This window comes from Delphinapterus leucas, chromosome X, assembly GCF_059928025.1.
Source record: "Delphinapterus leucas isolate spDelLeu-1000000601 "Yukka" chromosome X, BTC_Dleu_Yukka2, whole genome shotgun sequence".
NCBI classification, from domain to species: domain Eukaryota; kingdom Metazoa; phylum Chordata; class Mammalia; order Artiodactyla; family Monodontidae; genus Delphinapterus; species Delphinapterus leucas.
Genome location: NC_143150.1, coordinates 112,808,316 through 112,827,312, shown reverse-complemented (window position 1 = coordinate 112,827,312; position 18,997 = coordinate 112,808,316). Strand labels below are relative to the sequence as shown.

Sequence of the window (18,997 nt, the reverse complement as noted above, 5' to 3'; positions counted from 1 at the left end):
CTGAAGGTTTCTGAGAGTAATACAGCTCCATGGGAAATAATATAATTGAGAACTGAACCATCATTCATACCACTTAAAATTTCAGGGCCCCATTATTTGATAGTGAAATGCCATTGTCTTTTATTGATTTCCCTGCCCCCCACTTGTTGGACTTTGTGGGTTTCAGTATTTTTTGTTTGTTTTTGCTTTATTAACGAGAGCAAAGACTTAAGCTACCCTGGAACAGGAATCTTTGGGGGCCCGGCAATTCTTTGAAGGGAACTGAAGAACACCTCATGGAGGAGATATTTGTTTCTTAGCATGTCTGGAAATTGGTTTTCAAGTTAGGCTTCAATTACCAGTCTCAATTAGGTGCAATCTGATTCATAATTGTTTGTACTATAATAATGTAACAGATGTACCTACTTTTGGTTGTAAGTAGTCAAAGAAATTTGTGGAATACGGGGATCTAGTTCCCCTGCACTGGAAGTACAGAACCTTAACCACTGGACCACCAGGGAAGTCCCTCAGGGCCCCATTTTAAACACAATGTCCACAAATTTCTTTGACTATTTACCACCAAAAGTATGTACATATCAAATAATTCCCCAAATCTAACTATATCGAATCTTGAATTAATAAGGCCTTCTGATATTTTTCATTTAAAACTTGTGCTAAATGTTTAAGTAGTCAACATCCATTTTATTATCTTCTATTCACAACAGATAGCTGTCAGGACAACTGTGCTTTGAGAGTAAGTGAATGGAAGAACACTAAGCTCTCAGTGACGCTCAAGAGGGCAAGAGCATAGAAGGAAGACCAGAGAAGACATGCAGACCAACCCCAGGCTAATTAGGCATCTTTACTATCTCGCTCCCCAAAGACTTGCATGTAAATACGAGTAGCTATAATATCCAACGTCTTCAAATTACAATAAAATGCTGTTCTGCTTAGCTTGCATTCCAACCACAGTCCCATTGGTGTGCACGTGTCTGCCTGACACCACAGTGAGCGCTCAGAGGCTCCCAGGGGATCCCCCCCCCACCATAGCTTTCATGTGCATCGGTTCTGCACTGACACCACAGTGAGCACTCAGAACTGAGGAGTTTCATTTTCTACATTTCTTTCTAAGGCTGTGTATAGTTTTCCTGACATTCTGTTTCCTTTCCCATATTAAACTCAGTGTGGACTTCAGGAATTTTTTAAACAGGAAAGAAAGCTTCCAAAGAAAATGTCAGAGAAATGAAAATAAAACTATGAGCATTTATTCTTTAAAAGGGATTGCCAAAGGGCACTTGATATTAATATAGAACTTCCTACTCAAGAGCTAGTTTAAACAGGCTCAACAGAGACTAATTCATTTACAAATCACCAGTACAATAATTAGTCTTAAGATTTCACTGGAAGATTATTTATGTAACTAATGAGGAGGGCTTATAATTTATTCTGTTAATGTTACTTCCAAATTCCAGTTTGAAATCCTGGGTTTTGAGATAGGTATGTATGTATTTATCTATTTATCTATCTATTTATTTATGGGCCATGCCGCATAGCATGCGAGATCTTAGTTCCCCGACCAGGGATCAAACCCATGCCCTCTGCAGTGGAAGCTCGGAGCCTAACCACTGGACCACCAGGGAATTCCCTAGGTATTTATACTTTTTAAAAGGGTATTCTGATTTGAGATGACAGGAGTCAAAAGTGTTCTATGATACAGAAGGTATGTTAATAATAAGAACCCTAATTCTTCCTTATCGAGCTGTGCCTCTGAGTGCTTGGAGGAGGCATGATGCCTTGTTCTATACTCTCTAATCCTTATCAGAGGAAAGAGAGAATGTCCCAGCAAACATGGGCAACATTTAATCAGCTAAGTGGCTGTGAGAAGAGACAAAAAAATGACCTGTCCTTATAATTCCACAACCTTTTCCCCTCTGCTGTTTGCCCACCAGTCAGCACAATGGCCTGTAACTGGTGGCTGGTCCCGTATATGCCCTTAACTGGGCCCATAGGCTAGGGGATGAACAGTTACAGTACTGATAACGCGAAGAACAAAGCCTATGGTGAATGAAATATCAAGAGGAGTCTTGGTTATTTGTCTTTTGCTGGGAGCATAGCATGTTCCCTTTGAATCTAGTTTTGATAAAACTTTCAGATAATATGCAACACTTGGAGCAAACTGTAAATACAATACAGTGGAAATTATGGTCTAAGACTGGGGTGGAATATATTTTATGGCCCCCACTTATTCAGCCCTGCTGAAAATAATCAAATGCACAGAGGTTCTATTGCTCCTCCAATAAAGGCCACCAGAGAATCTGAGCTAGAAGCATAAGGAAATACAAACAGAAAAAGCAAGAGCAAGCAACAGGGCATCAAGAATTTTATAAAACCCGACAGAAACCACATATTTAAACCAAAAGGAAGATAATGAAAAAGATCTTTCTCACCTTTTGAATGTTCTCCTTCCACAAATCTTCTACGACTATGTATCCACGTAAACCCCAGTCATATAATTTCTCCCCACTGACCTTGAAACAAAATATAAAAGATCCATTGCTATTCCATACATGAAGTAGTAAGGAAGAGAATTTTGTTTTCTTTTGCCCTGTTTCCAAAAGAACTGTATTTAAGCATACGACAAACACAGGAATCTTGGAACATACACATTAAAACTGTGCAATGTAAGCAAATAAAAGATAGTAAGAATGATAGCATAAAAAGAAAAAATAGTTTCCCAGTGTGTAGTTACTGTTTAAAATAATTTGCCATAAATTATAGGTGTATATTTCAAACTTTCACAATTTCAAGGAAAAAAAATGTAGATCATTGCTGATATGGGAAATGCCTGAAGATCAGACAAGAAGGAAGGCTTCTACCTATCACATCTAGCACGTAACAGCCAAACAAGTCTGAAAATCAAGCTTAAAATCAATCATTCATTTTTGGGGCTAGGTAAAAAAAATAGGTGAGCCCAGTAAAGATACTCTCAGTCTTCCCAGATCCCTCAAAACATAAAGTCTTTGAGTTTCTACAGCGATTTTGCCTCCTGTTTCAAAATCCTTTCTACAACATCCTGAGAGGTAGGCCCCAGGGTCAGAGAATATTTTGGGGTCAGTGAGCTCACTACCTTAAAATGCACTTGTCCAACTTTGGCCTGTTGGCTTTAATTGTTGGAAACTTTTTTTTTAAATATTGAGCTTTCTTAAAAAAAAATGCTTCCAATAATCTGCATTTGTTCGTCCTACTTATGACCATATTGATTATTCTTCTAAATGACAGTACTTCAATTTTCTGAAAGCAGTTATTATTCTCTTCCTAATTTTTATAATAATTTGTCTGCGTATAGCATTTTACTTTACAAAGCACATTCACATGATTTATCTCTATTCTATACAACAACCCTATGTGGTAAGTAGGCAAAGACTGTAAGGAAATATTCAGAGGCCGAGTGACTCGTCCAAGATCACAGTGCTAGTAAATCCGGGGGTTGCTGCAACATGCTGGTTTCTTAGAAGTTATATTCTTCCAGTTGCTCCAACTGTTCTTAGGATATGATATGATTCTCACACCCACTGGTAGACATATCAAGCATTTATCATGAGTATGGCACTGTTTTCAGTGCTTTAAATTTGAGAGAAAAATAATATTTGCCATCACTTTAAGGGTTTTCTTACAGTACTTTTCTCCAAACACTACTGAACAGAAAACAGAATATAAGTGATTAAGTGGCTTGTCCAAGGTCATGGCATTCATTAAAAAAAAAAAGAAAAAAAAAGAAGAGGAAGTAGAAAAGAAACTGTGAAATAGGAACTAAATGACGCTAAAACGGTATCAGAAATTCTCTTTCAGTCGCTGATGTTGCTTTGTTTTATTGTGGCAAATACACATAATATAACATTTACCATTTTAACCACTTTTAGGTGTACAATTCAGTGGCATTAACTACATTCACAATGCTATGCAGCCATCACCACCATCCATTTTCAAAACGTTTTCATCATCCCAAACAGATCACTAATGTTTTATATCTAGTGAAACTAGTTAATTGCTTTGCTCTGGCTTACCCTAGGTACAAAATAAAAGACAAAACTCCTTCCCACTGACTTTAAAAATAAATTACAATACAACTCAGATTTGCATGCTACTATCTTGGTTGTGAATATAAAAAATCTTTTGCAACATACGCTGTGGCATATAAGATAAAAAAAGGCCTCTACTCAGAGGGCAGCCACATATGCTTCTCAACCAGCAGCCAATTTACTATTTAAACCATAACAGACTGAGATGATGTTTGATTATTTTTATGATCTAGGGCAGGCAGACACGATTCACTGTTCCAGAGCTGGGGCTGAAGCAGGCAGAGGATCAGTAACTGTCTGCCTCCAGGACTGCTGTAAGCAATGACAAGGCCATGCTACGAAGATCTTACTGGTATTTGCCACCAAAGGCAACAATTTCCCGCAGCTGGAGCCACTGGGCTCCCACCTGCAACTGCAGCACCGTCTAGGAATGTAGACTCGATACTGTCACAAGGACTGCAGGGGGCACAGTTTCAGGTCATTTTGGCTCAGAGCCCTCAGGGCCGAAATCTGGTGATGGCACTGCTATTCCTCCTAGGACCAAGTGTCAGTGTGAGATGGCAATTCTGGCAAATGAGTCCTTGTCTCCGTAAGTTGTCTAGGACCTCAAAACCTCGAGTCTGCCTTGCTCTTGCCAGTTTTCCAAGGGACTCTACATGTAGAGTCGCACTAAGTCCACACACCACTGCCCTGAGAGACTCTAGTCTTTATCAGTGGTTCTCAAATATTATGGGCTTGCTAAAAATCCCCCGGAGGGCTTGCTAAACCACATATTGCTGGCCCTAACCCTCAGAGTGTCTGAGTCAGTAGGTCCGGGTTGGGGCCTGAAAATTTGCATTTCTAACAAGTTCCCAGGTGATCCTGATGCTGCTGGTCCAGGGACTACACTCTGAGAACTGCTGGTCCAGCTGTTATGGACTGAATTGTATCCCCCAAAATTCATATACTGAAGCCCTAACCCACAGTGTTAATACAGTAGACTGTATTTGGAGACAGGGCCTTTAGAGAGGTAATTAAGGTCAAGTGCATCATAAGGGTAGAGCTCTAATCTAACTACTGTCATTATAAGACAAGGATGATACACCAGGGGAGTGCACGCACAATGACAAGGCCATGTGAAGACACAGGGAGAAGGTGGCCATCTGCAAGTCACGGAGAGAGGCCTCAGGAGAAACCAACCTTGCTGATACCTTGATCTTGGACTTCCAGCCTCCAGAACTGTGAGAAAATAAATTTCTGTTATTTAAGCCTCACAGTCTGTGGTATTTTGTTACGACAGCTCAAGCTGACTAAGGCATCAGCTTCACCCGTGTTCTTGCCACTGTGTTCTACTTGCCAGGATGCCATCAAACTGAGGCCTGAAGGGTAGGAAAGGAGCAGCCAATTGACAGCCCTGAGAAAGGCGTTCCCAGCAGAAGGGACTGCACTCCCTGTAGTCCCCAGCAAGGAAAGCGAGGCTAGCACCATGATGAGGGAGAAGGCACAGGGGGCCAGAGCACAGGCCTGTGCCTGCAACTCCAAGGAGGGCAGGTTGTGACCAGATAAGCCCAAACTGAGAATGACCTGTAACTAGCAGCTTTGGAATTTGAGTCTCTAGATTTCCATGTAATTATGCAAAAAAAAAAAGGCATAGCAAATTTTCTTTGATTAATATTCAAATTAGCATGCATTCTCTGAATACTGACATTGGAAGGAGGGCCAGAACTGAGGTACATAGTGCAGAAAAACATTTAAATTTGTTGTAGTTCATTTACATGTGCAAACAAATTTTAGTCTGGTGTTAGAAAGGCTGCAAAATAAAATTAAATTAAGCAGTAAACCCATACATACATAAGCAAGAACAAAGGACATGCAAGCTTACTGAATCTAACTTACCTGGACAAATACAATGGCTTGTTGTGGATAATAAAGAGAGGCAGCTAATCCCATGAAAACAGGTGGATACACCAGCTTCTTTATTTTTGAACCTATTAAAAAAAAGGTTATGGACACCATCAGAGTATTCATTATCTTTACCATTACAGTTTGTGTCATATATCTAACATTGAATAAGACTTCTTTGGTCTTAGACTGACAGAGAATGTGCCTAATATATGAACCAAAAAGGACCACCACATTTTCATAGCTTTAGGAAGATACAATTCACACAACTCACCCACTTAAATTGTATCATTCAATGGCTTTTAGTGTATTCACAGAGGTACAAGGCCATCACCACAATCAATTTTAGAAGTCATCACCCCAAAAGAATCCCCACATCCGTGAGTAGTCACTCCCCAATTCCTCCATGACCTCCAGCCCTAGGAAACCATTAATCTACTTTCTAACTCTATGGATTTGCCTACTCTGGACATTTTGTATAAATGGAATTATATAATACATAGTCTTTTGCACCTGGCTTTTTTCATCAATACAATGTTTTCAAGAGAACCACCATTTCTAAGGAAACAGAAAAAAAGATTGTTTTAAAAAGAAAACCACATGTTATTTTGGTTTCTAAGGTTTACATTCTTTCATAGTAAACTGGCTTCCTATTTAAATACTGAATGCAAGCATTCCTCTCCTCTTCTTTCCAATACCCCATAAAAATAACAGTAAAAGAATAAAACACAGATAATAAGCCCACAACAAAGAGAAAATGTATGGAGGGGCTATTGGCTATTAAGAAGGGTCAACCAAGGTTCAGAAAACGGAGAGTGGATGGGAGCAAAAGGACAGACAGCCTTTAAATCCTGAGGAGGGGCCACAGCAGAGGAGGGAGCAGAATGTCCCTGGCAGCCCAGAGATGTCAGGTACCATGCAGGGTGGAGAGGGCAAACAGGGATCAAAATAGGGGGAGAAATACAAGTCCTGTGCGTGGACCAGGTGAGCCTCTCCTGCCTCCATGCCATGCCTGTGCAAAACTGCCTGTGGCCATGCCATCTCGCCAGACAAAATCTTAAAAGGGGGCAGGGTATCGCTAAAGAAATGCCATGGATTTGCTGCTAAGAACCGAGACAGCTGGTGTGAGTGCATGTGCGTGTTAGTGCTGAAGACTCCAGCCTTCCTCAGGTGGGCACTGTCACCCCCCCACCTAAGGGCAGGCCCCTTTTGGCTCACCCTGAGGGAGAACCTGCTTGCCAGCAAGCCCCATCTACACGCAAAATGTTATTAGAGTTTCAATTGCCTTGTTCTTTCTTGTTTTGTTTTTTGCCTTGTTCTTAAACATGACTGTACAACTGAGGAAAGCCTGCAACATACAAGAGAAGATCAAGACAAGCAAGAAGGAAAAATGACCCTAAAGGAAAGAGAAGAACTTAAAAACAAAACTAAACCTGTTATTAGGTATCATCAATAAATTCAAGAAGCTACTGCATTAAAAGAAAAATGAGTTCTGTGAAGAGAGAGCAGAAAAGAGCTCTTGGAAATGACCAAAGTAAACTAATGCAAAAAGAATAAAATAGTCAAGAAAATACAAGAGACACATGGGGTCAGTTTAAATAGCTCAATCACAAATGAATTCGAGTTCAGGAAAGAAAAAGAATGAGAGGAAATTTTCAAATAAATACAAGATATATATTTGCCTACAGCTGAGGGCTGCAAGCCACCAAAATGCCCAACCAAAGAATGAAAACATCTATATGTAGTCACAGCACCATGCAAGTTTAGAACACTGCAGACTAAGAGAAGATCCTCAAAGCTTCCAGAAAAAAAGAAAAAAATGAATCACTTCATAAGGAACAATCACGCAGACTGGTTGCTGACTCTCACACCTGCAACGCTGGGTGCTAGAAGATGCAGCCAGAAAAGTTTTGATGGAGAACAAATTCTACAACCAACCAAATGATCACTAGGTATGAGTCCTTTCAGACTTGCAAAAACTTGGAAAGTTTACCTCCAACATAGGCTTTTTTGAAAGTGACTTAAGCATGTAGTTCAACAACATGGCAGCAAATCTAGGAGAAGACAACACGGACCCCAGGCAAAGGGGGTCAAACCCAAGAAAGCGTGGAGCCATGGCCCAAGACAACAGCTGTGTTGACTGAGTCTCAGTCTAGACTGTGAGAATGCGTAGAGCCCTGGGAAAGGGGAAATGAACAGACAGAAGGATGGAGAGCTGGGAGAAATGAGAATGAGATTAAGAAAACTGGTAGAGGGTAAAACTGGAGAATACACTAGAAATGGACTTGACACAAGAAACAGTCTCCACTCAGAGGCACGGGGTTTTTGAGATGGGACGCATATAGATGCTAGTGCAATGTATGTTACTCACATTTACAAAGAAGAATGTAAGTGCTGTTTATCGGTCTTAAACTTTAAACAGACAAATCCCCCAAAATGGAACTGGGGTTACAGAAGAGAATACAAATACTATCAATCTAGACTCTTAATATTATGTTTCTCTCCCTGTCCTATTGCCTTGACCAAAAGGCTATAATTACTCCAGAAGAGAAAAGCCTTTTACACCCCTGGAAGCCCACCTGTACACTTGAAGCTTTAAGCACCTGGGCAGCTCATGAAGGTGAGGACCAGGTGGAGGACAGCAAACCCTCCAACCAGCCATTTTTCACTCCTCTAGGGAAAGCTGATAGGCAGCAGCTCTTGAGCTTCTAGCTCCTAGTGGTTCACACAATGAGCTGGGGGCCCCAGAACTTCTGGAAGAAAGTGCAATCCCCTGTCTCCCTGCCTATCTCCACACCCACACCTCCCAAGAAGCCAGTGGTCTAAACTGTAACCGTCAGCATTGCCAGAGGGGAACCACTGGCTGCCAGTGCTGCAGGGAGCCACCAGAAGGCAACAGTGGTGGGCAACGACCACCTGCCACCCTTGGGTGTCCTGGTTGGGCCCACTTCCTCTGAATGATCATCCACTCATCTCTCTTCCAGAGAAGTACCTCTTGTCCTCACCACAGTCCTGGCCACCCTCACCACCATTATCTGCTGAATGCTCAAGAAACCTATCCATATGATCCAGCAATCCCTCTTCTGGGTATATACCCAAAGGAAATGAAATCAGTATCTTGAAGTATCCCATGTTCACTGCAGCATTATTCACAATAGCCAAGACATGAAACCAAACTAAGTGTCTTTCAATGGAAGAATGGATAAAGAAATTGTGGTATATATTTACCATGGAATATTATTCAGCCTTTAAAAGGAAGGACATTGTACCATGTGCAAAAATATGGATGAACCTGGAGGACATTATGCTAAGTGAAATAAGCCAGACAGAGAAAGAAAAAACAGTGCAAGATCTCACTGATATGTAGAATCTAAAAAAGTCAAATACATAGAAGCAGAGAGTAGAAGGGTGGTTATCAGGAGTGGGGAGGTGGGAGAAATGGGGAGGTGTTGGTCAAAGGGTACAAAGGTGCAGCTATGTAGGATGAATAAGCCTAGAGATCGAATGTACGGCATGATGACTACAGTTAGTAATACTGAACCCTGGACATTTACTAAGAGAGGAGATTTCAAGTGCTCTCATCACAAAAAAGGTAACTATATGAGAAGATATATTAATTAGCTCGACTCTAGTAATAATTTCACTATGTATACGTGTATCAAGACATCATGTTGTACACCTTAAATACATATAATTTTTATTAAAAAATAAAATTAAAATAAATAAAATGTTAGACTGAAAAAAAAGAAGAAAAGAAACTCCACCAGGAGGGACCTTCTGAGGACCTGCTGCCAGCATAGGGGACCAGGAGGGGCCTGAAAATCATTCTGACCACCCATGAACATACCTACCCTCCCACTCCCCACTCATCTTGCTTAGGGACCCCCCACCCCAATGTTGTACCCCAGCACCCACGGGAAAAGATCTGTTGTTTGGTACGTGCGCATGAGTATGTGTGCATGTGTACTTTTCTGAAAAAGAATTAAGGTTTTAAATTATTTTAATACAACCGAGCCCTCTCAGGAAAAGGAAGAAGAGAGAGGAACAAGCAAGAAAACAAAAGCAAAGGCAAAGGACCCGCAGTAGTGGTGTCCTTCTGCTGCTGTTCTGCCCAGGAGAGCATAGTCCCCAGTCGTCCGCAGGACAGTTACCACAGTGGATGTGCAGGAGATAAACACAGTTTAAAGAGCACACATGGCACAGGGAGCTCTCTTTAGGGCTGTAAAACTGCTCCACGTGCTCTACCCATGGAGAGGGAAGGAGGAAGCTAATTTCACTTGATTCCACGTTCCTGGCTCCCTAACACCCAGTCAAATTCCAACACCCTGGCCTTGGGATCTTCATAAATTCTAAACACTATCTAAATAACATAGGAATGCTTTCCTAGACAGCTTTACAGAAGGAAGGGAAAGAAGTTTGGGACAAAAAGCTGGTTCAACTATTGCCCAAGCTGATTAGTAACAACAAACTGCATTTAATTCTTATATATTCTGCACAAGACGGGAGGAGGACACAAAAACTACAACAGGAGTTCATTCCACACACTGGGGGAGTGGCACCAGGGTAGCATTCTTCCAGATTCTAAAAGTGCGGTTAAGGCATGTATAGGAAGGGTTTGTTTGTTTGTTTTTGTTTGTTTGTTCTTTTGTGGTACGCGGGCCTCTCACTGCTGTGGCCTCTCCCATTGCGGAGCACAGGCTCCGGATGCGCAGGCCCAGCGGCCATGGCTCACGGGCCCAGCCGCTCCACGGCATGTGGGATCTTCCCGGACCGGGGCACGAACCGTGTCCCCTGCATCGGCAGGCGGACCCTCAACCACTGCGCCACCAGGGAAGCCCCGGCATGTATAGGAAGGTTTTTAATATTGAGAAATGGTTATCAACTAGTCTCTATAGTTATCTTTTATGGGGACCGATTACAGGGTTCATAATCTTTATAATTTAGGAATTTTTGTGAAGTCTGAATTTTACAATCAATGAAACTTCAAGTAGCTCATAAATTCATCTCATTATAATGAAGTATTTTATCATCCTGTATTTCCTATAAATGTTTTGTAATCCAGCAGTAAGGTGTAGTAATATCTTTAAGTTGATATTTGTTAGCTTTTAATTCTAAGTATATATATATATTTTTTGCGGTATGCAGGCCTCTCACTGTTGTGGCCTCTCCCGCTGTGGAGCACAGGCTCCGGACGCGCAGGCTCAGCGGCCATGGCTCACGGGCCCAGCCGCTCCACGGCATGTGGGATCCTCCCGGACCAGGGCACGAACCCATGTCCCCTGCATCGGCAGGTGGACTCTCAACCACTGCACCACCAGAGAAGCCCCTAATTTTAAGTATATTTTTAAAAACTATTTATTTATTTCACTGCATTAGGTCTTAGTTGCGGCACGCGGAATCCTTGTGGCATGCAGGCTCTTCGTTGCAGAGCATGGGCTTCTCTCTAGTTATGGCGCATGGGCTCTAGAGCACAGGGGCTCAGTAGTTGTGATGCACAGGCTCTCTAGTCGTGGTGCAAAGGCTCCAGAGTGTGCGGGCTCAGTAGTTGCAGCACACAGGCTTAGTTGCCCTGTGGCATGTGGGATCCTAGTTCCCTGACCACGAATGGAACCTGCGTCCTCTGCACTGGAAGGTGGATTCTTAACCACTGGACCCCAGGGAAGTCCCTAATTTTAAGTATTTTTACAAGTTTTTATCGTCACTGACTGAAGGTACAATACATCAAGAAATTAATAAACTCTCCATTAAATCACTGTTACTAGGAATAATAGCCTGATCTTTTATTTTAATATAAATTTATGTTATTTATTTTTGGCTGCATTGGGTCTTCAATGTTGTGCATGGGCTTTCTCTAGTTGCAGAGAGTGGGGCCACTATTCGTTGTGGTGCGTGGACTTCTCATTGAGGTGGCTTCTCTTATTGTGGAGCATGGGCTCTAGGCACGTGGGCTTCAGTAGTTGTGGCACGTGGGCTTCAGTAGTTGTGGCTCGCAGGCTCTAGAGCGCAGGCTCAGTAGGTGTGGTGCACGGGCCCAGTCGCTCTGTGGCATGTGCAATCTTCCCAGGCCAGGGCTCAAATCCACATCCCCTGCATTGGCAGGCGGATTTTTAACCACTGCACCAACAGGGAAGCCCTAATAGCTTAATCTTACTAGTGAAACATTTACAGTTTCTCAGGTGTGACAGATCTTCATTAATGAAAGTTCACTCTTTCTGTATCAAAGAGCAACAGGAATTTGACCAAGTAAATGTGCCTATAAAGGATAACTAATTTCTTTTTCTTTTTTTATTCTAATTAATTTTTTTATTGGCGTATAGTTGATTTACAACGCTGTGTTAGTTTCTGCTGTACAGCAAAGTGAGTCAGTTATACATATACATATATCCACTCTTTTCTATACTCTATTCCCATATAGGTCATCACAGAGTATTGAATAGAGTTCCCTGTGATATTCAGTAGGTTCTTATTAGAGAAAATGATCTTTTTTTTTTTTTTTTTTCCCGGTACGCGGGCCTCTCACTGCTGTGGCCTCTCCCATTGCGGAGCACAGGCTCCGGACACGCAGGCTCAGCGGCCATGGCTCACGGGCCCAACCGCTCCACGGTATGTGGGATCTTCCCAGACCGGGGCACGAACCCGCGTCCCCTGCATCGGCAGACGGACTCTCAACCACTGTGCCACCAGGGAAGCCCCTGATCTTTTTTTTTTTTTTAACATCTTTATTGGGGTATAATTGCTTTACAATGGTGTGTTAGTTTCTGCTTTATAACGAAGTGAATCAGTTATACATATACATATGTTCCCATATCTCTTCCCTCTTGCATCTCCCTCCCTCCCACCCTCCCTATCCCACCCCTCTAGGTGGTCACAAACCACCGAGCTGATCTCCCTGTGCTATGCGACTGCTTCCCACTAGCTAGCTATTTTACGTTTGGTAGTGTATATATGTCCATGCCACTCTCTCACTTTGTCACAGCTTACCCTTCCCTCCCCCCATATCCTCAAGTCCATTCTCTAGTAGGTCTGTGTCTTTATTCCCATCTTGCCCTTAGATTCTTCACCATCTTTTTTCTTTCTTCGTAGATTCCATATATATGTGTTAGCATACAGTATTTGTTTTTCTCTTTCTGACTTACTTCACTCTGTATGACAGACTCTAGGTCCATCCACCTCACTACAAATAACTCAATTTCATTTCTTTTCATGGCTGAGTTAATACTCCATTGTATATATGTGCCACATCTTCTTTATCCATTCATCTGTCGATGGACACTTAGGTTGCCTCCATGTCCTGGCTATTGTAAATAGAGCTGCAGTGAACATTTTGGTACATGACTCTTTTTGAATTATGGTTTTCTCAGGGTATATGCCCAGCAGTGGGATTGCTGGGTCGTATGGTAGTTCTATTTTTAGTTTTTTAAGGAACCTCCATACTGTTCTCCGTAGTGGCTGTATCAATTTACATTCCCACCAACAGAGCAAGAGGGTTCCCTTTTCTCCACACCCTCTCTAGCATTTATTGTTTGTAGATTTTTTGATGATGGCCATTCTGCCCAGTGTGAGGTGATACCTCATTGTAGTTTTGATTTGCATTTCTCTAATGATTAATGATGTTGAGCATTCTTTCATGTGTTTGTTGGCAATCTGTATATCTTCTTTGGAGAAATGTCTATTTAGGTCTTCTGCCCATTTTTGGATTGGGTTGTTTTTTTGATATTGAGCTGCATGAGCTGCTTGTAAATTTTGGAGATTAATCCTTTGTCAGTTGCTTCATTTGCAAATATTTTCTCCCATTCTGAGGGTTGTCTTTTCGCCTTGTTTATGGTTTCCTTTGCTGTGCAAAAGCTTTGAAGTTTCATTAGGTCCCAGTTGTTTATTTTTGTTTTTATTTCCTTTCTCTAGGAGGTGGGTCAAAAAGGATCTTGCTGTGATGTATGTCATAGAGTGTTCTGCCTATGCTTTCCTCTAAGAGTTTGATAGTGTCTGGCCTTACATTTAGGTCTTTAATCCATTTTGAGTTTTCTTTTTGTAACCAAAAGTATATAATTTCTTTCATTTTATTTTTTTACAATTTCTATATATGTTTAAAATCAAATATACTGGAGAAAACAACCACATCAATTATACATCAAGAAGGCCATATTCAGGAACTAACTCATTATTCCAAAAACTGGTAAGTGAAAAGAATCAAATGTATATGTTATGTCTCCCTTATGAACTGTTTAAAAAAAAACTACAAAATTGTACCTACCTCTAGCCAAAAGGAGTCCAACAACTCCAGAAAAACCAATAACACCAAGTCTTGGAAAAAATCCAGGAGGTGCATTTTGGAGATATTCATAGCTGTCTATAATAGAATCAGACCAGGAAACAGTTTTATAAATTGCTCATTAAAAAACAAAACATGTACATCAACTATATTTCAATTAAACATAAACAAAAAGAACAAAACAAAAAAGTCAAATATAAGCAGCGTATGTAGTAGCAAATGCTTTTCAAATAATGTATTCTTTGCTTTCTGTTAATATGCTTCTTTTCAACAAGTTCTTTTTATGTAAGAGATAAACATGATTTACTAGTTACATCGCAAGTATCCAATTTTCAAACACTTTTTAGCCTGATGACATTCTGACAATAAAGTAATGTTAGATTACCTTCATATTCCTGAAGGCAACAGATCTGAATCAATTATTCATAAGGGCAGAAAGACAAATACAGGAACCCCTTGCTATCCAAATAGAGAAACAGAATAAATTTGGATAAATCTTTGGATAGATCTGTCGCTATCTGAAGCTTTGCTGCTTGCTCTCTAAAATTCAGGAACCAAATACATTAGACTCAGGAAAAAAAATGTATCTTTTGCCATCTGAATTCATTATTTAAACTCAAGAATAACTCTGGATAATGAAGGAAATTTGTAGTGCAAGTATATGCAGGAAATAGTCACTGTTGATAGATAAAATAAATACAAATAAATGCAACATGTGAGTCTACTTGCCACGCCTGACCATGCATTATGACCTCATTTGCATGAGGCCGCCTCTCCTCTCCCCTGAGCCAATGCCACCAAATAAAAGCTAGCTTAAGTCCTACCTCCTCAGAAAAGCCTTTCCTATACTCATCAGCCCACACCCCTCTTTCTCCTCTAAAGTCCCACCATATTTATTTTCTCTACCGTCATTTGGTGCCTAATTGTACGGCCCTTGTTTTTAATTATTCAGGGTGTATTTTATGTCTCCTCAAAGAGAATATCTGCTCCTTAATGGTGGACTGCTTAGACTTCTATGCCATTTTCCCCCAGTGGTAAATAGTGGATGTTCACTCAACAGATACTTATTTGAAGCCCTGCTAGGAGTTAATGGATACTGAATGAATTAACAAAGGGATTTCAGCTAGGTCACGACTTGAAAAGCCTGCAGGTCTCTCAACCTCATCTTCAGCACTCCCGATCTGCTTCCAGTTCCCGGCACATGCAACACTAAGTCACCACTCCAAGTCTTGGTCATGCTGTGCCCTCGGTGTGGAATGCCTCCCAATTCCCACCCCCATGTTTTGGTGTGGCTAACTGTTCCTTCAAGACTCATCTCAGAACTCCTTCCCTGACTGCTCCCATCTCCCCAATCTCTGTTAAACTAGTCTCTTTCCTCTGTACCTTCAATGGTGGTCTACGACTGTCTCTGTATTTGTGCTAGTATTGAATACTTTATTATATGCACCTCAGTGGCTGTGACCACTGGCTCAATCAGCCTCTCTCTTCAATGCCTGCCATGATGGTGACTTAACAGACGTACATGGAACTGAATTAACTGGAATACTCAATAATTCACTCGTCTAGATAATACTAGGCATGTGCCAGTTATCCTTTTCTTGGCTTCTTTGGGAAATGTGGTGATCATTTTAAATACTACTATAGGGCTTGTGTTCTTTGCACCAATTCCTGTCTGGCCTTTTACTTATTTTGCCTTTAACCTGGTTTTAACTTTTCATCCTCTTGTCTGGGTCATTTGAGGCAATTTTCTGCTTCCCTTTATTTTTGCCTACCAGCATGGTATTTTCAATTCTAGACAGGCACACAGAGCAGGTGATAGAAGGACACCCAGATGCCTTGGTGAGCTGAGCCAAAGTGGGAAAATCACAAAGAAATGGGAAAGAAGATATGCTGTAAGACTACACTAAATATGAAGCCCAGCTTCTAGCAACATGTCTTGGCTATGACTCCTGGGAAATGGACTGGTTGCCTTGGCAGACAACAATGCAACTCATAATGGAACGTTTCTTCTTAAGTCTTTGCAGTAACTATGAGTCCAGGAGAAGAAAAACAAGACTCATATTGCAAATACTGCCTACTGCTGTGAATCAATGGGGAATGATAGGCGACAATGAAGAGACACCTCAGTCACACATATAGATAAAAGATCAGGAGTTCTTTAGCGTCCTCAGGTAAAAAATGAAGGTAGCAAAGTACCTAACTGCCAAGGTTGTTATGAGGATTGTACATAAATTAATACTTTCAAAGCACTTAGACTAGTTTCTGACACCTAATAAGCACTAAATAAGTGTTTATAAAATTAAGATATTAACATACATGAATAATTTAAAGAAGTGGTAAGCTACTAATATGTCTGTCTTCAAATGAAGAATTTACTTATATAGTAGTCTCAGCGGTATCAGTGTATCAATACTATGATAATCTTCACTAAGAAATAAATTGTACTCATGCTTATTTTATTGTCACGGAAACACTTGTAAAAACAAGAGGATGACTGGCTGAGATGTCCAATAAAGGGAATGAAATATGATCAATGTCTATTAATTTATTAGTTCCTGATATTAGTTAGAACATAGACTGTGAAACCAGTTTATGAGTGTATGTGTTAAGTGAATGTGAAAAACAATCAAAGGCGATAAAGAACAAATGAAAACATGTAAGAACACTATGAATTATGCAATAAAGCCTTTCCTAGGCACACCAGCCCAGTTTCTTCCTGCCTCTAAACTTCTGTAACATGTATTAATAGCTGTGCCAATGAGCTATCCTGATTCTGAAAACCTATAGATGAGTTAGGACATTGCACCTGGAGATAGATTTAAAGAAAGAAAATCCAGTGTATCTGCATCTGCTAGGCCAACAATCCTAATGATCTTGAAGAGACTTACCTGAGTGTTTGGGGACACTAGTTCTCTGAAATCTGATGAAAAAAATAGATTCTCTTTCCAGAAAAATCCAAATAGCTCTAAAATTCTACATACAATTTTAAGGAATTCACAGATCTCCTGGAGCCCATCCATGGCCTCTCAGTTAAACAATCCAATGTCAAAAAACAAAAAAAACAAAAAAAAAACAAAAAAAAGAATCCAATGTTAAACAAACTGATTATGCCTAATTAAAAATCGACTTACCTAACCCCCACTGAACCAAACTTTGCATCTTGGGCTTAGTTTGGGAGTACATTTCCTAAAAAGATGAGAAAAAAAAGAATTAATAGGATTTGCTGATTAGAAAGTAGCAATAAATATATTTGTCTTTACTGAATAAATTATCATGTTATTAGCACTTTCTGAACAAAGGGATATACTCTCTACCTGGGTTTTTTGTGTTGTTTTTCCTTTTCTAATTTCCCCTTCACCACAAATTGCTCAGCAGAATGGCTTATTATTGCCACAGGAAGCAAACATTTCAAGTAGAGTGGTTTCAACAATCCAGCCTTTTCGTTCTTCTATTGAAATTGAAGAGGATGAAAAAAAATCAATCCCCTTGATAATTAAAGTGGATATTCTTTCCCTGTGAGATTAAATCATTCATATTAAGTCTACTTCCTGATTTGCCATGATTTTAGAGCCTATATCTGAAAACTGCCCATTTGAAGCAGGAATGACCAGCTTTAATGGGACAAAGGAGTCTATATCCAGGTTTGGAGAAACATTTACCCCAATTGAGCAAATGAAGTATCAACATTCTCTTAACCATAACAGTAAAAAGGCTTTGTACATGAACATCAGATGATCCTAAAGAAAGCAAGGGACTACTTCAAAAAGTGTACAGTAAAGATGGGAAAAGAGATATGTGGGTATCAGAAGATATCAGAACCTGTTGCCACATGGAAAAGGATTTGTTTATTTTAATTCAGTTCAAGTCAGAGCAAGTTATCCTAATACTGTTAAATGGCCTTAAATAATAAGTGCTGAATTTGGGGGAGGACATAAAGAACATTAAAAAAACCTGAGTGCTGCTTCATTAAAATCCATTATTAGTTTTTTTCTGCACATGAAAAGAGAAAAACTACAGATCAATGTCTAGACTGACTGCCCACTTCTTTTGCTAGCATAATCTGTTTACTATGAAGAAAAATTAAATCAGCTCTTGAAGAAAGGGACTAGAACTTGTAGGCCTGAAAATGGAGCCAGGAATGAGAAAATTTTTCATTCATGAAGACTTCAATCTATAGGAAAATAAAACCAGTGTAATCACACAAAAAAGCTTTTTTTTACATATAACTAGTACAAATAAACATGTTGATAACTATTCTGAGGGGTTTTGTTGCACTAAGCATCATGCACAGATGAAAATGTAAAAACCAAAAAGCAACCTTGGGTTGAAAGGTAGAGACAAAGTACTTTTATAACTACAAAAAAAAAAGAGCAAGAGAGAAATAACAGTAGTCATGCCTACATGATACAGAAATAGTTGCAAATGTGCTGACCTTATCTTAACCACCGGCAGATGGTTTAAAAATCTTCTAGTCCATTCTCTACGTCTGCGGCTTTATTCCTGTCCTGCCCCTAGGTTCTTCAGAACCATTTTTTTTTAATATTCCATATATATGTGTTAGCATACAGTATTTGTTTTTCTCTTTCTGACTTACTTCACTCTGTATGACAGACTCTAGGTCCATCCACTACAAATAACTCAATTTCATTTCTTTTTATGGCTGAGTAATATTCCATTGTATATATGTGCCACACCTTCTTTATCCATTCATCTGTTGATGGACACTATGTCCTGGCTATTGTAAATAGAGCTGCAATGAACATTGTGGTACATGACTCTTCTTGAATTA

The 18,997-nt window shown here is 40.2% G+C and overlaps 1 protein-coding gene across 3 annotated transcripts in view; it reads right to left on the bottom strand.

Annotated features, from left to right (window-relative positions):
• APOO (apolipoprotein O) overlaps window positions 1–18,997 on the bottom strand; it is a 66,203-nt gene that overhangs the window by 21,195 nt on the left and 26,011 nt on the right. For 2 of the 3 annotated variants that reach the window (XR_002642834.3, XM_022560480.2), the window contains exons 4-7: window positions 17,340–17,394; window positions 14,191–14,286; window positions 5,934–6,025; window positions 2,427–2,507 (exon numbers count right to left, since the gene is read on the bottom strand). Coding sequence is in view for 2 of the 3 variants with exons in the window: in XM_022560480.2 (XP_022416188.1) it covers window positions 2,427–2,507; window positions 5,934–6,025; window positions 14,191–14,286; window positions 17,340–17,394 (324 nt within the window). In the remaining variant the exon portion in view is untranslated. The remainder of the gene's footprint in view (window positions 1–2,426; window positions 2,508–5,933; window positions 6,026–14,190; window positions 14,287–17,339; window positions 17,395–18,997) is intronic. The other variant, XM_089904674.1, reaches the window with a different exon arrangement.